The following is a 21,348-nucleotide window of genomic DNA, read 5'->3' as shown; positions in this document are numbered from 1 at the left end:
TTGCTCTTCAGCTTTTAATTGATGATCCATTGTCCTTTTTATTTGTTTTTTCTTTGCTGACAAGTTGTGAGAGTTATGTGACCTGGAGGTAAATAGTGACTGTAGGAAAATAAAGGGAAAAATAACTTTGAGAGATATCCTTCCTGACCAATACCACCCCATGCTGCCTCCTCCAGCTGCCTTTTCACTGCTATATGTTGTTTATCCTTTTTAGATGGTAAGTACCTTGAAGGCAGGGACTCTGGTTTACTTGTGTTTCTACTCCCAGCACTTAGCACTGTTTCTGGCATAGAGTAATAGCAGAAAGAAAGTTCTTTCTGTCTGTTTCAACTCTGATCATTCTTGACTGGAGGACTCATTGTGAAATGGCTCTCCTTTTAGCAAAGCAGTGGTGGTCTATGGGTCCTGTGAGGTATGCGTCATCACATCTGTCCAAGTATGTTGGTTTGTTTTGCTTTTTACAAGGGAAGGTTCTTAGGAGCAGAAGCTCATTGGTAAATGACAGTGATGTAAAAAAAGAAAAACCTCAATAAAACTTGTTTTTGAAAGAAATAATGTAGAAGGCATTCTTGCTGTGTTTATATGTTTGTATGGGAAGATACAAAGCACTTTTTACCTAAGTCCTTAATAAATGTTTATTGAAGGGGATCATGGTCTCCTGAACTATTTTTTTTAGAGGACTAGCGGTTTCATTGTGATAAATTGCAAAGAATAAGCTCTTCTGATATGTGTATGTGTTTGTGTATATGTACATTTGTATACCTACACACATATATCATCTAAATAAAAGTAGAGATAAATTTTAAAGCATTCTTCCTATTTGAGAAGATCCCTGATTCGTGAAAGTGCATCTCCTGATTTTAAAAAGTGCCGAAGTGAATGGAATTTTCCTCCAGTACTTTTTCCAAACTCTAAATAAGATATTTATTATTCCTCTAAATGATAGCTATGTCTTCCTGGTCTGTGTTGTCCTTGTTTTGTGGCTCTTGTAAGCTGTGCTCTTTAAAGTAATTGATAGGGACTTGGTTTCTATTGGAAATAACCAGAGCACTCATATATCACTTCATGTTTTCCTTTACATGTGACATCTCCCTCCCCAAACACCGATCAAGCCCTTTTTGTGCGTGTGATTTGGTTCAACCCATCTTCACCTGTTTGAGCCATTTGGTTCTGTCTGATTATAGATGTGACTTGGAGTATGGGTTGGAGGGGGATATGAGTCTCTTAACCACTCTGTCCAAGAATTCGTTGGAAGGGAATATGCTCAGGAGTAGCTCAGCAAAGTTTTGAAGATGAAGAGGTTTGTGGTTTACCAGACTCTTAGAGTGCTTTGCACTGGCCCTCTCCCACCCTGTCAGCCCACAGATTCTGATCCTGCTAATAAGCTCCTTGAGGGCAAGGACTGTGATTTTTCATCTTTCACCCTAGTGCTTAATGAAGTTATCGACTTGCTCACAGAAAGTGTGTACAGTTTGGGGGAGTGCCTGCTGTATGAGCTACAGTAGCATCGAGTATTCTGGCTGATGTCTGTGGGTTTGTGGTTGTGCTAGCGCCGCAGACCGACCGTAAAGATTTAATTTGTATTCCTTAACAAATAATTAACATCAAGAACTGAAAAGAAAACTCAGCGTTCTGTCTCGACCAAGGTACGAAATCATGGAATAAACCTTAGTTTAACACGTTAACAAGCATGACTTCGTAGAAATAATGTTGTTTTTTAAAATTTTATGCCTTTTGTTTTTCCAGACTTCCTAGAATTTTAGAAAAATTAATATAGTTGATCTGAATTTGCCAGATTTTCTAATTCTTTTACCTACATTCTTACTAATCTGTTGTGACTCTGGAAAACATTTGTTAAATAGTATTAAGAACAATTTGAACAGAACAGACAAGCTGTTACGCAGCTTGTTGAGCCAAACTTTTTGTCTAAGCTTTGTATCTCACCCAGCACCTCACCAGTTCTTAGTATGTGCTTAATAAATCTTTGTTGAGTTAAGTAGTCCACTGTTTGGCTAGTTTACTTAAAATATATGTCTGCCCCTTCTGAAAGGAGTTCAGAGGCACACAGATGTAAACAGCCCAAGATAGAGGGAGCAGCACTGTGTAATGGAAAGTAGAGGCAGACTGGGGCAAATCTTTTGTAAAAGAGGATAATGGGCATACTGCCTAACTGCAAAGATTGGTAAAGGCTCATGGGTTTCTGCCCTTCAATCTTGAGTCTAAAAGACTCACAACTGCATGATTTAACTTACAGTGGCCTTCTTAATGAAATCTTATACTTAAAAGTAAAAAAATACTTAAATCCTCAGAAGCATTTGATTTGACTCTGGTTTGGAAGTTCTGATTATATACAGTGATTGGCATAAATAGATTTTTCTATACAACTGTTGGATAGTTATTTTAGGAGACTAATAGCCTAGTTATAATGTAATCACCAGATCTTAAACATTTTATTTATCCTTCACAAGAAGCTTAACAATAATACTGTGTTTTTGTGATTCAAAAACAGTCCAAGTTATGAGGGACAGCGGTTGGTCCAGATTGATGTAGAAGAGTGTTCTAGCCTGATTCCTTGCACTCAGCCCTATCCCATTTCCAAGATAGGACATATTTACTGGATGACAGTGATAAAGAATTTTGCCAAGTTCAAAATGAACATTTTTTCTAGGTTTATATTTCTACTAAGGAAACTACTAGTGTATAAGCAAATAAACCATTAAATTAGGAGCTGGAAAGTTGTTAGAGTTTGTTGAGTTGGTCAAAACGCAGTCAAAATAGTCATACTGTCTTGAGTACTTTGGTTAACTCTGGTGAAGCATCTTTTTCAAATAGATAATATGAAATTGTTTTCTGTGTTTTAAGCCAGTTTTATAATATCCTGGGGCTCAATTTTTCCCCCAGTGTAATATGTCTCTTATTTTACATTGGAATTCAGTGGAAAAATTAAATTCACTTTACAACTAAATTTTCTAGCACTTATTTATATCAAGCAGCTAGATTTAGCCAAAATGTAGGTTGTTATTTCTTTAGGTATATGGAACTTGTTTGTATAAAATGAGGCCTTGTGACCTGTAGTATTAGACTATGCCTAATTGTATGCATACAATGTTATTATATATGATGACAAATGATCCTGTAATATCAACTATAATAATATGTTCTAATTTTTCTTTTAGTGGGATTTTAGTGAACAATTCTAAATTAGATGGACCCTTGCTACAAATTTTATTTATGAACAATGTTATTTCAAAGTAAGTAACCTTTAAGAACATAGTAACTTCATATATATATATACATATATATATATGTCATTAAAACTATTAGCTGGGCTTTTGTGAAAGTGTTGCTTTCATAATAAAGTATTTCTTTCATTGTTGAAAATACTCTGGAAGGGAAATTACTTAGGTTTAATTGTATACTTTCTCCTTTAACTCAGTTTTTCCCTTTTTGTGAAATAATTTCTAAAAACTAAAGTGGAACTATTTTGAACAAAAGTTGTTGCCAATTCTTTAAGCCATTAGTAATTTTGTAAATTTTCCAGATTTATATGTAGCTTTATGAAGATAAGTTATTTGGTAGACTTTTTTTTAAAGTGTGCAGAATATTACATTTTTATTAAATGCTTAATCCTTGAGATGTTGTATTTATGTAGTTTCTCTCCTTCTACAGGCAATATCATCAAGAAATTGAGGAATTTGTTTCTAATTTAGTAAAACGATATGAAGAGCAGAAGAAAGTTGATATTGAGAGGACTGCCTTTAATGTGCTACCCCAGGTATGCCCCGTGTCAGAGGCTCTTTAAATACTGTGTTCTGCTGATTCCAGATCCAGTGTCCTTTCATTATCCTTTGCTGTCCTCTAATCAGAGGTCTGCCTATTTACCATCCAACTTGTTATCAGACTATTATTTTACAGATTAAGAAAATGGGACCACTAAGGAGGAAGGGGGTGAGTGGGTCTAAGATCAAGGAGCTGGGTTAGGGGAGGGGAACCTAGAAAGGAAAGAGAGCGTCTAAGATCAAGGCCCCAGAAGTGGGAAAGAATTCTCAAGATCAGGGTCTTCTGATATCTAGACTGTTGCTTTCTTTCCCCCCTGTAACAGGTACATCTAAGTGTGTGCAAGATCGTATGAATTTACAGTTATAATTGTATAAAGAGTGGAAAAATGACTGAATTTGAAATTGAAAAATTAATAGAATTTAACTTGGATTTCAGTTCTTGCCTGTTAATTTCTTTGTGATGTTCAGTTGTTGGATTTCCCTCTTTGGCCTTAGTTTCTCCATCTCAGTGTTTAATAGATGTTGATCCAGATGGTATCTCTATGGCCTCTTCCACCTCTAAGTTCTTTCATCCTATTAATTGACCCTAAACTGCCTAGTGTGACATCTGGCCACAGTAGGAACTTAGGATCAAGTAATAAATATAGTTTAAACTAGACAGCTTAGAAGACCTTTTCAATCCACTCAGCTGATATTTTGACAACTAAAAGTTATACAACAGATCTCATTCCTCCCCTACCACCATTTCAAAAAACTGTATACAGCATACACTTTAAGTCACTCTTCAGTCATCCTCGGCTTGCTTTCACAGTCCCTGTAAAGCCTCTATGTGACTGGCTTAGAGGACCCTTGGCTGCTCCTGCTGGGGCTGCTAAAGGCCGGGATTAAGATTTTTGTTTTTGTCTCTTGTCTACTAAGACAGGGCTACAACACTAGCTATGTTTTTAATTTAAAAAAATGTGAGTGGCACTTAATTTACTGCACACATAAAGTAATCTGATAAATTTTCCTTTCTTGAATGAGAGCTGTTGTTAAATGTGAAGCTCAAAGTCACTCCAGTGTAAATTATGCATTTAGCAGTTTAGCTATTTATCCTACCATACTGCTTTAAGAAACTTCAAAGAACACCAGAGCAATAATCATTTAATGTTTCATTGAGTCAGAAAGCAGATTATAATTTGCAGTGACTCAGGGTCATTGTGAAAATCAGTTATTATTGTACAGTACAGTTTTTTGGGGGTAAAAGTTAGAGTCGTTTTAGTTTTTTTGTCTAATCTGTGGTAAATGTACTTGTTTGACTCAATCTGATCCATCCAAATCAGTCTCCAAATTACCACCCATTAAAATAGGATTCAAATAGATTATTATTTCTTTAAAGACCATTGCACTTTATTTACCTGCTGTTTTCTTATTAACCCATTGGTGAAATCTGTCCTTTTGCATCAACATTCCTATCTATGGAAATGAATATAGTATGTCAGAATATGATTATACATATTGAGTTGTACTCAATGGTATATTTTGAATATATAACGTAAGGAATATGTCTTCTAACATTTGCATCTTAGAATTTGGTACTCATTAAAATCAGGCACCTTATTGTGAAATTTGTTTTTTTCTCTCTCTGTATTAGCCTTCCAGTATTGTGTTGGAAGAGGATCGTAAAGTGAAAAAATCAAAAGCAGTAAAAAAAATTAAAGAAGCTTTTAGTGTAAGTTATTTTAGTTTTTTTATATTTTATGTTATTTTTTTTGCAGATGTTTTTCTGTTAATCATGAAGAATTTAATATAATAATATTTTTGATAGTTATGTGACTCAGTTTTCATAAAATGATTTCTAAAAGTGCCTTAATATTTTCCAGAGTGTAAAATCTTTTGGAACTGAGACATACTAGACACCTAATTAATTTTATAGAACTATTAAACTATATCCTTTAGGTAAGGCATAGTATAGGCATCATTTAGACCCTCAGGGCTTCTTAAACTTTTTCCACTCACAGTCCCTTCAGCACTTCTTGAATTGTGGGTCTCTACCCCATATGGAGTCGCGACCCACAGTTCAGGAAGCCCTGAGAGGACTCGGCCCTTTTTTTGGTTAGGTTAGTGGCTTGACAAATACGTATTTAAGTGTGCTTTTTGGAATTGCAGGTGACATGAAGCTGAGTAAATTGATGCAATCAAGATTTGGAGAATGTCAGGCTAGCACAGTGACATCTAACTGTTGTTGTTTTTGTCTTTGTCCTTTGTTCTGAAAGAGGACCGTGACATCAAGATGATGACATGACTTGCAGTTGGCTTTGATTTGAGTCAGGGAGGGCTGTACAAGGTCACCAGCCTCACTTTCTTCTCCTGAGCCATCTGAGTCCATTGGCCAGATATTCATCAGCATGACTGGGATGACCCAGGATGCCATGGGAGACCCTAGCCTTTTCAGCCTAAGGTTTTATCACATTCTCACTTTGAGTGAGATACACCCATTCAATGAATAGGCTTCTTTAAGTTACTCAAGGGATGGCCCCTTCAATCAAAAAAAAAAATCAGACTGGGAGGGGAAGACCCTCAGGGTTCCTTAGTAAAAGAGAAACAATTACTGTTTAGTTATTCCCTCTAATAAGGATAGATGTGACTACTGCATTTAGGTTGTTGAAAGTTAACTGCACCAGTAGAGAACTAGGACAGAGGGGGATTAAAAACTGTTCATACCAAAAGATCTGTTGGCTTTACTTGGTTGGAAACTAAGTCAGAGCTTTCTTTGTCCAGATGTGACATGATTACTTAAGAAAACCAATAAGAGTCTAGCATCCAGATCATAGGAAGTTACAGTTCCATTATACTCTGCCTCTATTCAGTCTACAGTTGGAGAATTTTATTCATTTCTTTGTGCCAAGTTTTGAGAATGACATTAACCACCTGGAGTGACACCTTAAGTCATACAACCAAAGGGGCAGTGGGCATGGGAATCCTGCTCTGCTGTGGAAATAATTGGAGTCGTTTGTTTTGGAGAAGAGAAGACTTGGTGATGAGATCTGGGGAGAGATAGTGGTGATCTTCAAGTATTTGAAAGACTTTTGTGTTCTAAGGTATAGATAATAAAGACATGCTGTGTTGCTCATGAAGACAGAACTAGGACTTTTAGTTAGAATGAGGCAGGATTCAGTCTCATAAGGAATAAAACTTTGTTATCATTGTAATACCAGTAGTAACAGGGCTGTCCAGAAGTAGAAGGGGATGCTTCATGAAGTGCTGGTGAGATCAGTATCACTGGAAGTGTTCAGGAGAAGCTTGGTGACTCCCTGTGAGTGACCTAATCAAAGGGATTCCTGCAACGATGGGAAATTATACCAGTCTGATTCTCTAAGGGGATACTTCCCACCCTGAGATTCACTGATTCTACTACTCATGAATCCCCATAAGGGCTCTGAAACAACACCTTCCCACAAGGTGGGGAAATCTGGACACGAGCTTTTACTTAACATAGTGAAAGCTGGTTCACCAGATAGGACGTGGACTTCTGGGCCTTTTAGAGAAAATAAAATGTATTTTTTAAAGTTCAGTTTCGTATTCTTAGGTTATTCATTCATCTACATACTTACTATTTCTACTTAAGTAGCACTTTTTCTGACTTGTTTTTCCACAGGTTGTAGGAAGTGTCCTCTATTTTACCAATTTTTGCCTTGATAAATTGGGGCAGCCTCTACTAAACGAAAACCCTCAGCTTTCTGAAGGATGGGAGATACCCAAGTATCCTACTCAGTGAAATGAAGGAAAGTTTATACAACTTGCGTCACTTCTGCTCTAAGGGCATCTTTGATTTAGAAATAACAAATGTCACCGTATAACTATTCCTTAATAAAATCCACTCAAGGTACCAGCAAGTCTTCAGCCAGATTGTTTCTCTAGAAGGGCAAGAAATACAAGTAAAGGCAAAAAGGTTTGTGCTGAGCACCTTTCTTCCTTTTTGTTGTATATTGAACCCTCCAAATCCCTTAGCTTGAAAAGTATGTATTATACTTATCCCTTGTGTTCCTGGGTAATAAATGACTAATTGAGTCTTACTGAGGATGGATCAAAGGTGATGTGAATGCTACTCCCGTTAATGGTCAGAGTTGTTTCATACCTAATTATTTGGGAAGAAGGGCTTAAGACTTTTTCCTATTATCTTACTACTTTAAATGAAAGAAACTATTTTCTCTTTGCCCTCATTCTTTCTGTGTTACTTAAACTGAATTTGGGAGAGGAGACCTTGTATATTCAGCACTATTGCAGTGATCTTCTCCAGCCTTTCCAGAGACTGATATAGGAAGTAAGGAAAGAGCCCCTGAATTCTCAGTCATTAGCCTGTTGCAAAATGCTGTGCATAATAACATGAATTTAAATATTTGTTTTTTAAGATTGGCGTCACATTGCATGGTCCTTTGGGCCTGTTTCCTTGAAATCTGTAACGTGAGGCAGTTGGAATAGATAATCTCCAAGGGTCTTTCTGTTTCTCATATCTTCTATTGTGCTCGTTCTGGTCAGTTTGTTCTTGTTTCTGTCCTGCACAAAGGCTTTGGTGACAGCGCTCTGCAGTTGGTTTTGCTTTTTTGTTGTGTCATTTACATTATGATCCTCTCTTTCCTTTTTGAATTTATAGACCAAAGGCTCACTGTTTCAACTGTGGTTCTGAAGAACATCAAATGAAAGACTGTCCAATGGTAAATGTCCTTTCCATGACATCTTTTTGATCATCAGTTTCTTGTATTTTCAGTATTTTTGTAGAAGCTGACAAGTACTCAATTACATTTCAAGAAGTCAAAGTTTCAGCTAATATAATCAATATATCAGGTGAACTAAATGTTGTGTAAGCATTGAAATTTTAAAAGTCTAAGGAATTTGACTCTTTTATGATAAAATTATATTCTGGAGAGCAAAATTACCTTCTTCCCTCTCTTTTCCTTATTTTTTTTATTTTGTGCCTTAAAAATTGTGCAGTGTTTTGTCCAGAGAAAATATTTATTTACTCAACCCAGGTCAATGTGATTATTGTTTTCCTATAATTTCTATATTTTTAAACCATACAACTTTATTCTTTTCAAATTATTCCATCATAGCCTCGGAATCCTGCTCGTATAAATGAGAAAAGGAAAGAGTTTATGGAAGCCTGTGGAGAGGCAAACAACCAAAACTACCAGCAGCGGTACCATGCAGAGGAGGTCGAAGAGAGGTTTGGAAGATTCAAACCAGGAATCATTAGGTATATCTAATTACTCCACCTTTGACAGACAAGTTAATTGTTTTTCCTCACAGTATCTTCTTCAGAATGCTATATACAAATGTTATTTGATAGTCACTGAATTCATATATAAAAACAGAAAAAAACCCCACCATGCCTTTGAATCGTTTCCCGTATTTTTTTTTTCGTAGTGAGGAACTTCAGGATGCACTTGGGGTAACTGACAAAACTCTTCCACCATTCATATATCGCATGCGACAGTTGGGTTATCCACCAGGTTGGCTCAAAGAGGCTGAACTGGAGAATTCAGGACTTGCTCTCTATGATGGAAAAGGTAGAAATTTTAAAAGTTTGAAGTGTTACAGTTATGGTCTTTACCACCTAAATGACTATGGGACCATTGGGTGAAAGTTGGTGAGAAACACTTGCGATTCACTAACTGGCAAATGGCCTCATATCACAAGAACCAAATAGAACCCAGAGCAATAATTTTAATGGAACATCCAGGTGTATCAGGCTCTCTTCAGTGAACGTAGCCTGTGGAGACTTAGGTAGCACTCTACTGATAGCCAATGCACCAGATATCTACAGAGACATATGTATTCATACCTTCAGTTAGGTGCAGAGTGCTCGTTTCTGTAGGGGTTCCATTATCACCCAAATATTTCACCAGCATTGATAAAATCAATCACCTTTGTGATAACTTTTTTAGAGAAGATGGATGCCTTTTTGTCAGTCAGTAAGCATTTCTTAAGTGCCAACCCTGTGCCATGCACTGTGCCAAGCAGTGGGGTTACTCCTGGTACAAACAGCATTAGCATGTCCTTCAAATGGTGATGGATTGTTTGGGTAGTCTTAATTCCGCTTATTTGAAAGTCACAGCCTGCCTTTGTCAGCCTGAAGGTTTTGGAAGTCTGGAAAGTCACTTACCTGTAGAAAGCCATAGTTAGTTCATTGGCAGAAGAGGAACATTGGACTACGTAGCTTCTAGGGTGTCTTTCCATTCCAAAACTTTGTGATTAAATGAAATCATGCTGTTTTTATAGGACAAATCATGGATTCAAGCCTATGACCATTTTTATAGCTTGGCATCATGGGCCATCTTCCATGATTGTTTATGGATGAGGCCTGGCAAGGGGAGTGACCTTACTTACAAGGGTAATCCAGTACACACAGCAGGGTAGCGGGGCTGTACGCCCTCGTGTGGTCAAGGTTGATGGGGGCTCTTTTCACAGCGAGCCTGGAAGGTAGGGAATCCAAATGCTAAATCTGTCCCCATTTTACAGACAAGGAAATGAGGTTCAGAGAGGGGCATCCCCCTGTCAGAGCTTTGCTTCAAACCCATGTCTTCTGATGCTGATGGTGCTCAGGGCTCGTCTTCCTATGTCTGGCTGCTTTCCATTATCGCTTACCAATTTGGGGCTTCTTTTCCCCTAGCAGCATTTATCTATATTGACTAAGGGAATAGAAGGAAGATGCCACATTGCACAGGTACATTGAGGCCAAACCCCTGGTTTCCCATGGCTTCTTAGTCTGGTTACCAGGACTCAGGAGGAGAGAGGTCTTCACCACTTGAGTTAAAATTCTGCTCTTACTCCTCCAGGATACCAAATGCTCAGATTTACTTGAGGAGATGGGGTTTCAGTAATGGACTCCCACACTCCGTCTTTCAGTATTTGAAGGGTCCTGGTGTAAAAGAGGAGCTGTGCTTACTCTCTTTGGCCCTGGAGGGCAGAGTCAGGAGCTACAGGGGGAAGCTGCCAAAAGGCCACTTGAGGCCACAGGTCAGGGAGAACTTGCTGACCAAAATGGTGCAGGCTGACTCTGGCAGCAGTGTCCTTTCTCTTCATTGAAAATGTCCAAGCAGAGACCAGGTGACCACTGGCCAGGCATCCTCAGATAGAGTCTGGGGTTCCTTCCAGTGCTTGAGACTGATACTCAAGGTTCTAAGGAAGAGAGTGACGGCTTCATCCTAGATGAGTGGTAGAAGCCACAGAATCCCACCAGGTCAGGCTGTTTTCTTTATTTCCTTGTTACATAGAACCAAGCAAATGAGCAAGAATTTGTGGCCCTGAGGCTCTGTAAAGTCTTAATTAATAGTTTCAAGTATCCCACATGTAGAGAGGCAGTGTTACTGATGACTGCTGTATGAACCATCAAATGAGGAACATAGAAGTGAATTTGAAGGGAACTTCCTTGGTGGCCATCTAGGCCATAGGAGAGAGAGGGAGAGAGTCTTGGAGTCAGGAAGGCCTGGGGTTGAGTCACGCATGCCTCTGACCCTATTAGGCTCTGGGCAAATTACTTTAACTGTTGGTAACTTTTGAGATTGTCAGTTACACATGAGTTTCTACACTGGAGAGGAGGGAGTTTCCAAATCAGGAGTTACCTCGACTGAGTATATCTGCAGATAGGTAGATAAGTTAGGAAAGGACATCAGCATATTTAGAATTATTTTAGTGAATTGAAGTAAAAAAACTTCACTTAACTGGGGGAAAAATCTATTAATGAGAGTACTCTATTCCCCAGACATTCCAGGTAATCAGTTTTTAATATATTTAGTAAATTTTAAATGTCTTTCAGGCCTATATGGAACAATAGGATTCATGCCTATTAATTATAATACTTTAACATCTCATGAGCCTCAAGAACCCAAACTTCTCATTTCTTTTTAAGCTGCTTGTCCTGTGTAAATGATCCTTCATACTCTCCTGTTCTCTGCCTTATATATCAATCTGAAATCTTTATAAGAAAACCCAAGAAATAGGAAGTACTTATCTTAGGCACTAGAAAGTAAGAATCCCAAAGCATCCCAGCTGTGTTGGTCTTTTCACTATTGTCTCTACCAACCTGGTGGCAGAACTATTCTAGAACCATTCTAGCCATAACAGGTGAGCCTGTTGGCTTCATCTATACAGAGGTGTTGATCAGCAGAGATCTAGAAATATCAGCAATTGTATTGCCTTATAAAAAAGGAGCCCCCTGAGTAGTTTGACCTAAAATTATGGTCAGAATAATTCTCAGAACAGTTTTGTTGTTGTAAGGGCAGACACTTTGAGTATCTACACAATGTGTGTGTGACTATGTTAGATGCTGTCTTCTAACAACACTTTGCGTGGTTTATGATAGATGCAGCTGACGGAGAAACCGAAGCAGGAGAACTGCAGAATAAATGTGTCACTTACGATCTCTCTAAATTGGTCAATTATCCTGGCTTTAATATATCTACTCCCAAAGGAATTTCAGATGTAAGTGTGTTTCTTCTTCTGTCTTGTATGACTTTACACTGTTTAAATTTGATATTTTGAATTTTAGTTTAATACGTTTAAATTAATTAAATTTTATTTTGTTATTTATAAATTTGTTGAATTTAATTAAAAATTTTTAGTTTAATGCGTTTGTTAGTTTTCCGTAAAAAAATTCCATTTTTCAAAGGCAGCAAAAAGCAATTACTTATGTATCTTAAATGTTTTAGAACATAAACTATATACCCCAAAAAAGCGAATTGGTGAGATGATCTTATAATACTTAGCAAGAGGCAGCATGCGCTAGATGAGTGCATCAGTCATTGCTGTGGAGGAGGCTGCATCCGGTGTATCATTTGCAGGTGGGATTATGGAGCTGCAGTCCTGCTAAAGCCAGTCAGGTGTTTGCACTAATTTCCACCCCAGTATTGTTATCTCTGGGGCTTGGTGGGCCGCCAGCCTATACTGCCAAAGGAAAAGGGGAATGGCCTGGTCAGAAAATGGAATGGGTTAAAGCTTCTATGCCAGTCAGTATTGGGATGGGGTCCCTGAGTGGCTAAAGAGGAAAGAAGCTAGAATGTTATTTCTTGTGAGATAGAAGACTAGGCTTACCCAAATGCAGGTTGCATATTTATAGCAGTGGGAGATAAAGTTGATAAGGCCAAATTGTGTAAGTGATTGAAAGCCAGAGGAGAGGAGTTTGAATTTGAAGCAAAAGGAAATAGATTCATTTTTAGGCATGAGGAAAGCAATGTTTAGGGCTCATTGACCTGTTGGTAAATATGGGAGATACACTGAAGGGAGGGAATTCGGAAGCCAGTTCACTTGGAAGGCTTTTGCAGGACACCGGCAGTGAGATAAGGAAGGCCTGGATTTTGCCTGTTACACAGACCTCTTTTTGCCAGAGGAGAATGTCGAGCATTTCCTGGCGTATGAGCATGGTGTGTTGGTGGGATTCTTTCCATAACAACCATTGATCTTTGTCACTGCTCAGTCAGGGGAAATTGATCATTTGAGAAGTCTGATAATTTGAGTCTTCTGTTTGCCTCCTAATAACATGAAGTTAATCACCAGGACAGTGTTTACCAAAAACGTATTTCTGTTTTACCTTATTCAGGACTGGAGGATATTTGGTTCTATACCAATGCAGGCATCTCAGCAGAAGGAGGTTTTTGCAAGTTACCTGTCTTCTAATTTCCAAGCAGTAAGTAAATTTGGTGTGCTGGATGTGTTTCTGTTCTGGGTCTCTTCTGGATTACTCTGCCTTTGCTCAGGCTGCCTCTCAGGAGTGACTCCTGTGCTAGATAAGCAGGAGGGAGGCCCTTTTACAGGTGCTTACTGGAAGGGCTCTGACAGCCTTCCCCCTTTTCCCCCAGAGCTCCCCTATCTCCTCAAGGTTAGATGGTCTTAGCCTGCTTCTTCAGAAGCAGCCAGTCATAATTCAAGGAGAGAGTCTGACTTCAGTCCTGGCTCACTCCGGTGACTTTCTTTGGACTGGTTTCTGTCTTCATAAAACGTGGATTTGTGATACTGAGGTATAATCACAAGGTTGTAAATTTGTGAACATTAAAGTACCATAAAATGAGTTATTGATTATCATAGAATACTTAGCTAGCGTTAGAAGTCCTCCACGCACATCACACTCTGATGCCTTCTTGTATGGAAGTGACCGGACGGTGACTAAGACCCTGCCAACAGAGTACTGGCCCTCGTAGGCCTAGTCAGGGACAGGCTCTCTGTCTTTCACCAGTGGGTCAGCTGCAGCTCAGTGGAGAGGGGCTGCTACCAAGACTGGCTTGGACATAGAGTGCACAGAGAAACCATCTAACTAAGACAAATAGTGCTTGCAGTGAGATCCCATCTCCCCAAAATTTAATTATGCAAGTTCTGGAAACTTGGGGCCTTTTCTTGTGATGTCTATAAAGTCTTTTTTTTTTTTTATTGGTTTATATGATATGTTCAAGAAGAAACAATAGAAAAATCCACTCTAGAGCCTAGTCCTAGACCAAGGTTCCCGAAGTGGGAGGAACTCCCCCTGGGGGCAGGGAGGGGCTTCTGGAACAGTGGGGGTGGGGGGGAGTAATAGTAGTGTTGGGTGCTTTTGGGGGTGATGAATAAAATTAAGGGAGCAGTAGAAGCATAAGGAAAGAAAAGAAGAAAGATCTGAAGAACCATTCCTACAGGTTTCCTCTGTTATGTAACAGAGTCAGTCATGGTGATTACATTATTTTCCAAGTAAACACACAGAAGTTATAAGCAATCAGTGGTCAAGTCTGCCCACAGGTCTCACAGGTGTTAGCAGGCAGACATGTTGCACATTGTCAGGAAGTCCAGCATGCCTTGCAGGAATATATGCATGTGATAACTTTCCAATATGATACTGTACAGTTACATGATGCAATAATGCATCATCAAAATTTCAATTCAGGAAAAACTCACAAATTTGCAATAAATTATTAAATTTAAGATGTCATTTTTTAAAAAATCATTTTGTATTTTTTTTTTTAATGAAAAAAGGAGGCCAAATAAGTTTGGAAATCTCTAGCCTAGACTCAGTAACCAGACCAGCACACTTCCAAGCTTGTTCTTTTTGGTTTTAGACTCCTTCATTTACTGAATGTTGATGTTTATGTGACTGAGAAGTCAAGCCCAGTGTTTGTAAGCAAAGGACTGGGGTTGGAGGGCTCCTTTGTGTCACACTGTGCCAATAACTGGCTTCTGTCTCTACTTCAGACAAGTCCCCAGTCTGGCAGTAAAAGGGCCGCATCTCACTATAGTCCTTGTAGCCCGAAGAAACAGAGAAGGGGAAGCAGCACAACAACATCCTCAGCCACGGACATGGACCTCGATTCCGGTGAGTCTTATTTCCAAATAGAAGAAGAAGTGAAGCTTGATGGGACTGGAAGCCAAGGGAAATGCCTCAGGAAGTGTTAAACTGCCACACTGCCCACCTGAGAGGTCCCTACCCTTCAGAAAGTGTTGTTATTAACCAAGAAGATCTGTGTTGTTCCTCCATGACCTGGGGGCCATGTGACGAAATGTGTGCAATGTGTGTGCATGGTATCAAATCCGGTCATCAAAAAGTCATTCTTTTTCCTTCTTTCCCTCCCCAATTTGTCAGATTTAGGTTGAACTGGAGAGCTGCTAAAATCCTTCCCCACTCATGATATTTTGTGATTCTGAGCAGTTCTTCTGTTAATGAGCCCCTATTATATAGTATCATGGGCAGATGGGAACATTGATTAATCTGTTCAGTGGTTTTAAAAACTTATATATTGGTGGTGTTTGTTTTTATGTAGTCTTCCAAAGAGAACAATTTCCTTCCCTCTATCCATTAAGCCCTTCCTTATAACAGAAATTTTAAGGTGGGGAAACCATTAATGATCTGGTCTTCAAAACTCTCTCTCTCTCTCTCTCTCTCTCTCTCTCTCTCTCTCTCTCTCTCTCTCTCTCATCTTTCTCACTCTCTCTCACACTGTCACTGATGCACACAAAGAAAGAATTTGTTGATTCTTTAAGGAAAAGGAAATCAGTGCTCTTGTGCAATGATTGAAATTCCTTCTCAGGTTGGTCAGTGTAATGTATCCAGTGAATTTTTGGTGTTCTCCAGTGGTTCTGAGACCAGGGCTGCTGTGATGGTGACTGGATCTCATAGGACATGGTTGAAACTTTCAGAACTAAGAAGCAGTCATGGCTTTTCCAAAGAGAGTCACTTTTTATTCATAAAGAACTTGGCAAACTTTGAAGTTTTGAACCAGGCATCATTATCACTCTGTTTAGCATGGGGTCCCCACAGTGACAGAGGACCATGAGTTCTGGTCCCTGGGTCTGCCTCTTTGTCCCTTAGTCACCCTGGGACAGCCCTCCATCTCTTTGGGCCTCAGTTTCCTCCATCTGTAAAATGAGATGTGGAGACTAAATGACTTCTACAATCCATCCTGGCTTGAGGGCTATGATCCTTAATGTTGTAATGTGGAAGGTGCTGATGCTACAGAAGCCACTGAGACTCTGCCAGGTGGAGAGGCTCGCCTAACTAATGCTGTATACTTGAGTTTGATGGCTTAAGACAGTATTCTGTTTAGCCCTTGTTTTGAGATCAGGACTAAACCTAAAGATACATGTGAAGTTGACCAGTTGCTCTGTTCTTGTCCCTTTCTGTATTGCTTTCTTCTTTACATGAATTGTTTAAAATTGGTCACTAACCAGAAGCTTTCTCTTGTAATACGGGGATGTAATCAAGCAAAACAGAGGAGCACGTGGACCAGTGTTGTCTCTGCCCACAGGGACAGAGAGGTTTCCTTGGAGTTCTAATTGGTCACTGACTTGGGCAGAGTTCTCTGTCTTTCTGAATAGTTTCACCTCACCTGATTGTTATGATGACCTTAGATTATGCTTCTGGTTCTCTCCTTTTGTCTCTGCAACTGGTAACAAAACTTGCTGGGCTTCTCTGCACCTCTCACCTTCATCTCACTCAGCCATTCCCCAAGTTATGGGAACCTAGCTCACTTCTTTTCTCTGCCTTGACAAAAAGTGCTGCTGTCAGTATTCATGTCCTTGGGGGTCTTTTCCCTTGGTCCTTCACCAAGCAGAAGGACATTTTAGGAAGCAAATTCCTTAACTTAGTGACAGTTCCACAAATGCATTGTTTCTTTTGGTGGCACCACCATCTTCCCAGTCACCCAAGCTCTAAACCTGCTGTCTGACTCTTCCTGACTCCACTTGTTTCTAGTCTGTGCCTAGAACCTTTGGATTCAATGTCTTGAATACACTCACTCCCACTATAATTCAAGCTCTCATTTATCTCTGTCTCCTTTACTTCATAACTTGTAATCACCTCCTAACTGTTCTTTCTTCCTCCAGCCATGCTCACCCCCATCTAACCCATCCTGCACCACCAGTAGCATAATGATGTTCCTGATGGGCATCTCTGGCATTCCCTGCCCTGCTCAAAATCCTCTAGTATCTCTCAGTTGACTGCCCAATAAGGATCAGCCTAAAGTATTGAGAATTCATTGCCCTCTGCACTCTGGCTTCAGCCTGTCTTTCCAGTCTCCCTTCATGCACCTCCCTTTACTCATTGATTCCACAGCTCATCCCACTGCACCAAAATTGCCTTCCACCTTTGGAAAGCCTTCCTGGTTGAGGAAGAACTCCTTGAAACCTTCCCTGATCTCCCTCACTGTGTCCCCACGCTAAGTTGCTGCTTGGATCTTTCAGAATACTTTGTTTCTACATCTCCTGTGCATTTATTACATTTTATATACATATATGCATATGTGTGTGTGTGTGTGTGTGTGTGTGTGTGTGTGTGTGTGTGTGTGTGTGTGTTTCCATGTTTCCTTCTCTCAATGCAATATATTAATCCCGGTTAAGTGCAAGGACCCAGACACAGACTAGGTTTGTTGTCAGAACACAGAGTGGTCAGCTTTTTAGCCACATCTGTTTTCAGTGACTGAGTTGTGGAGGGCTTACAGTCTGCATTAACATAGGAGGAGGCCCAACAGTGGTGAAGCCAGAGATCTTTGCAGGGTATGCAGTTGGATCCCCAGGACCACACGCTTGTGATTGACTAATGAATATATCCCTAGATAGAGTTAAGACATATTATAAATGTCACATGTTAATCATAACTTCTGAAAGAGCCTTTTAATTTTATTTTTTTAGATATGGAGATACCGCATGGTTCTCATCCTGGTGAAGGATTTCAATTTCAGCCCCCATTGCCTCCTGGATCTCCCTTGATTAGAACTCCTCCTCCATTGCCTCAAGGGACTCCTCCTTGTACCCCACCCAGCTTCACACCTCCTCTCCCCAGGGGTACCCCTCCTCCCACTCCCAGTGACTCAGCTCAGCCCAGGAGTGGAACTGCTTCCATGGATGAAGATACTTTGACCTTGGAAGAGCTCGAGGAGCAGCAGAGGCTGATCTGGGCTGCCCTGGAGCAAGCTGACAGCGCCAACAGTGATTCTGACCTCCCTGTTGACACACCTTTGACTGGAAATTCTGTTTCATCATCCCCCTGCCAGAATGAGCCAGAAACCCCTGCTACGGAAGGGAAAATGCCTGAAAAGCAGACATCAGCTGAACTTGGCATATCAGACTCTTGTGTGCAGGACTGTGACCCTGAGCATTCCAAATCGAGCCCTGACTCTGAGGAGGGGATGCTTTGTGAAGAGGTGAAGGAGGAGCCTGCACAGGCACACTGTGAGGGTAGCCTGGACAATGGTACTGTTGACTTGGACTGTGAGGGCAGTGAGGGCAGCAGGCATGATCTCCCCCCAGTGGCGACCAATCCGACAGCATCCACCAAGACAAGCAGCCCTATCCCAGACATGAGCAAGTTTGCAGCAGGAATCACCCCATTTGAATTTGAGAATATGGCCGAATCTACCGGCGTCTATCTCCGAATACGAAGTTTATTAAAGAACTCACCCCGGAACCAGCAAAAAAATAAAAAAACTTAGGAGCAGCAGCTTGGGGGTTAACCTGAGTGACACTGAACTTCATCCTCACTTTGTGTTCTCTGTTGCTTGGAGATGAACAACGTGGGCGATTCTCTGTTTTGTTCTTTTTCTCAATGTTTAAAGAAGAGCTCCCCAAAGCTGGGTGGCATGGCGGCGTGAGCCATCTTGGCCTGGCTTATAGGCACGCTTCCTTCTAAAGAAGGGAAAGACTGGATTTGCTCATTGGGCTTTTCATTTTCTGAGATAAAAAAAAATGGGAAGAAAAAATGATGTCTGAGTTCATTTAATGATTGTTAAGGTTTATACCGGTTTTTGACTTGTGAGTTTCAGGAGTGGTAGTTTTTAAATCTGTCCTTTGTACATTGTTTTCTCTTTCTACATTTTGCTAATTGTCCTTGTAGATAAGTTTAACAATAATATAAATTTTTTAAAGCTCTGACCGTTTTAAATTTCTCATATTTCAGTGTCGGCAGTCAATCGAGAATCAGGAATTACTAGCTTTGGCACCATTTTGGGTATTTTTATATGTGATTTTCCTGGTTCAATTTTTAATATCACTTTTACTTTTTGTAACTTCATTCTTCATGTAAACTCGCTGCACAGATATGTTCATTCTTCTGTACAGAGGTTTAATAAATTAGTTTTCATATAAATATTCTTAAGCTTCTACTACACATAAGTGCTTCATGGCTACTGCAATATGGGCCAGATTTTGAAATGAGTTAAATATCCTGCTCTTTAGATTAATTAGGTTCCTATACTCTGTGCTCACAAGAGAGTGCTCTTGTGTTACCGAAACTGGCACAGGGAGGGAGCTTTGAGATGGAGGGCTTCTCACAGTCACTATAGTGAAAGCAGGAATTGCTTTTGAATTGGCCAGTTAAAAAAAAAAAATAAAGGATCCAACTGACCCAGGCCAATATGCAAAAGAGAGGCAGATTTGGACTATTTCTTTGGTTGAAACACACAAAATATAAACCAAAGGAAAATAGAATACTTAAAAAGTTTATATCCACTATTGGTAAATAAAATTAAAGCTGTGCCCACTTTGTCATTCTCTAGGAAATGTCCTTGAATGTCAAAGACCGTTTTTGTTCCATTACCAAAGTCATCAATGTTTTTTTTCCCTTGGGAAAAGCTCTATAGAGTTGTATAATATCCTTCCACTTCCCAAAGGCCATGGGAATTGCTTAAGTCCTTGGGAAAGCTTGAGTTAGCCTTAGAATGATTTAGGTATTTGTTAGTGTCATTTTGCTGCAACGCCAGCAGAGGGGGTAAAATTTACTCTTTTGAGAGATGCATTTTTTTTTCCTCAATTACATGTAAAAAAATTTTTTAACATTTGTTTTTTAAAACTTTGAGCTCCAAATTCTCTCTCTCCCTCCTCTTGAGAAGACAGACAATTTGGTATAGATTATGCATATGACATCGTGCAAAACATATTTCCATATTAGTCATGTTGCGAAAGAAAACACCAAAAAAAAAAACCCCAAGAAAAAAGAAAGTGTGCTTTGATCAGCATTCAAATTCCTATCAGTTCTTTCTCTGGAGGTGGATATCATTTTTCATCCCAGATCCTTCAGAATTATCTTGGATCTCCTTGTTGCTCAGATTAGCTGTCACTGACAGTTGATCGTTGTACAGTATTGCTTTTGCTATGTACAACATTCTGGTTCTGCTCATTTCACTTTGCATCAGTTCATAGAAGTCTTCCCAGGTTTTTCTGAAACCATCCTGCTTGTCATTTCTTATGTTACCGTAGTATTCCGTCACAATCGTATACCACAACTTGTTCAGCCACTCCCCAGCTGGTGGGCATCCCTTTTGAGGGATTCACTATGAGGGTTATAATAACCAAGTCTATTCTTCTATAGATATTAAAGCAAAATTCATTTTGCTTGGCGGAAAGGAAATTGCACAAGGGCAAATTTAATGGCTTTTAGAGTATAGGCTTTAGAGGTACAACTAGGTGATGCCATAGTGCATAGGGCACTGTGCCTACAGTCAGGAAGACCTGCGTTCTAATTTGGCTTCAGGCACTTACTAGCTGGCTGACCCTGGGCACTTAACCCTGTTTGCCTCAGTTTCTTCATCTGTAAAATTAACTGGAGAAGGAAATGACAAATGGCATTGGCAAACCATGCCAGTATCTTTGCCAAGAAAACCCCAAAGGAGATTATGGAGAGTCAACTATTTTGAAGAACTATGTACCTAAACGTACCTAGCATAGCATCTGGGTTTCTCACTCTGCCAGGTGCAAAGAGATTCAAAGATAAAAAACTGGGTGCCCCGAGGAACCTGTATCCTGTGGTAGTATACAACACACAAAAAAGCTAAGTAGAACTAAGGCAAGTTGAGAGAAAATACTGAGAAGTAGGGATCAGGAAGGCTTCTTGGAGAAGGTGACCCTAAGCTGAGCTTTGAAGGAAGAAAAAGATCTAAACAGTGAAGGTGAGAAGGGATGGTGCTTCAGACATGGAGATTAGAACAAAGGAGATGGATTGCTAGGTTTGGAGAAAAAGTGGGGCTGGTTTACCTGGAATGTTAGATAGCATTCAACAGCAACCATCTCTAAGGGTCTTGCTCCATGATGTTTAAGAACAACAATGAAATGGTCCCATTCAAGCCAACCTAATTTATGGGAGAAA

At 39.7% G+C, this 21,348-nt stretch overlaps 1 protein-coding gene and 1 long non-coding RNA gene across 2 annotated transcripts in view; one reads left to right on the top strand and one right to left on the bottom strand.

Annotated features, from left to right (window-relative positions):
• Positions 1-19,353, top strand: part of ZCCHC8 (zinc finger CCHC-type containing 8) — a 26,491-nt gene extending 7,138 nt beyond the window's left edge. Inside the window, exons 2-14 of the mRNA XM_072600592.1 lie at positions 1,606-1,646; positions 3,177-3,251; positions 3,670-3,775; positions 5,413-5,490; positions 7,417-7,520; positions 7,645-7,710; positions 8,413-8,473; positions 8,870-9,012; positions 9,183-9,325; positions 12,121-12,239; positions 13,354-13,440; positions 14,970-15,090; positions 17,901-19,353. Coding sequence (XP_072456693.1) covers positions 1,606-1,646; positions 3,177-3,251; positions 3,670-3,775; positions 5,413-5,490; positions 7,417-7,520; positions 7,645-7,710; positions 8,413-8,473; positions 8,870-9,012; positions 9,183-9,325; positions 12,121-12,239; positions 13,354-13,440; positions 14,970-15,090; positions 17,901-18,700 — 1,944 coding nt within the window. The 3' untranslated portion in view covers positions 18,701-19,353. The remainder of the gene's footprint in view (positions 1-1,605; positions 1,647-3,176; positions 3,252-3,669; positions 3,776-5,412; positions 5,491-7,416; positions 7,521-7,644; positions 7,711-8,412; positions 8,474-8,869; positions 9,013-9,182; positions 9,326-12,120; positions 12,240-13,353; positions 13,441-14,969; positions 15,091-17,900) is intronic.
• LOC140499333 (uncharacterized) lies at positions 18,633-21,348 on the bottom strand. Its single transcript, XR_011965401.1, has 2 exons — positions 21,237-21,348; positions 18,633-18,938 (listed from the first exon to the last, which is right to left on the bottom strand). It is a non-coding gene; the product is annotated as an uncharacterized lncRNA (long non-coding RNA).

This window comes from Notamacropus eugenii, chromosome 4 (assembly GCF_028372415.1).
Source record: "Notamacropus eugenii isolate mMacEug1 chromosome 4, mMacEug1.pri_v2, whole genome shotgun sequence".
In the NCBI taxonomy this organism is placed as follows: Eukaryota; Metazoa; Chordata; class Mammalia; order Diprotodontia; family Macropodidae; genus Notamacropus; species Notamacropus eugenii.
This window is presented reverse-complemented; position numbering and strand designations above follow the sequence as displayed.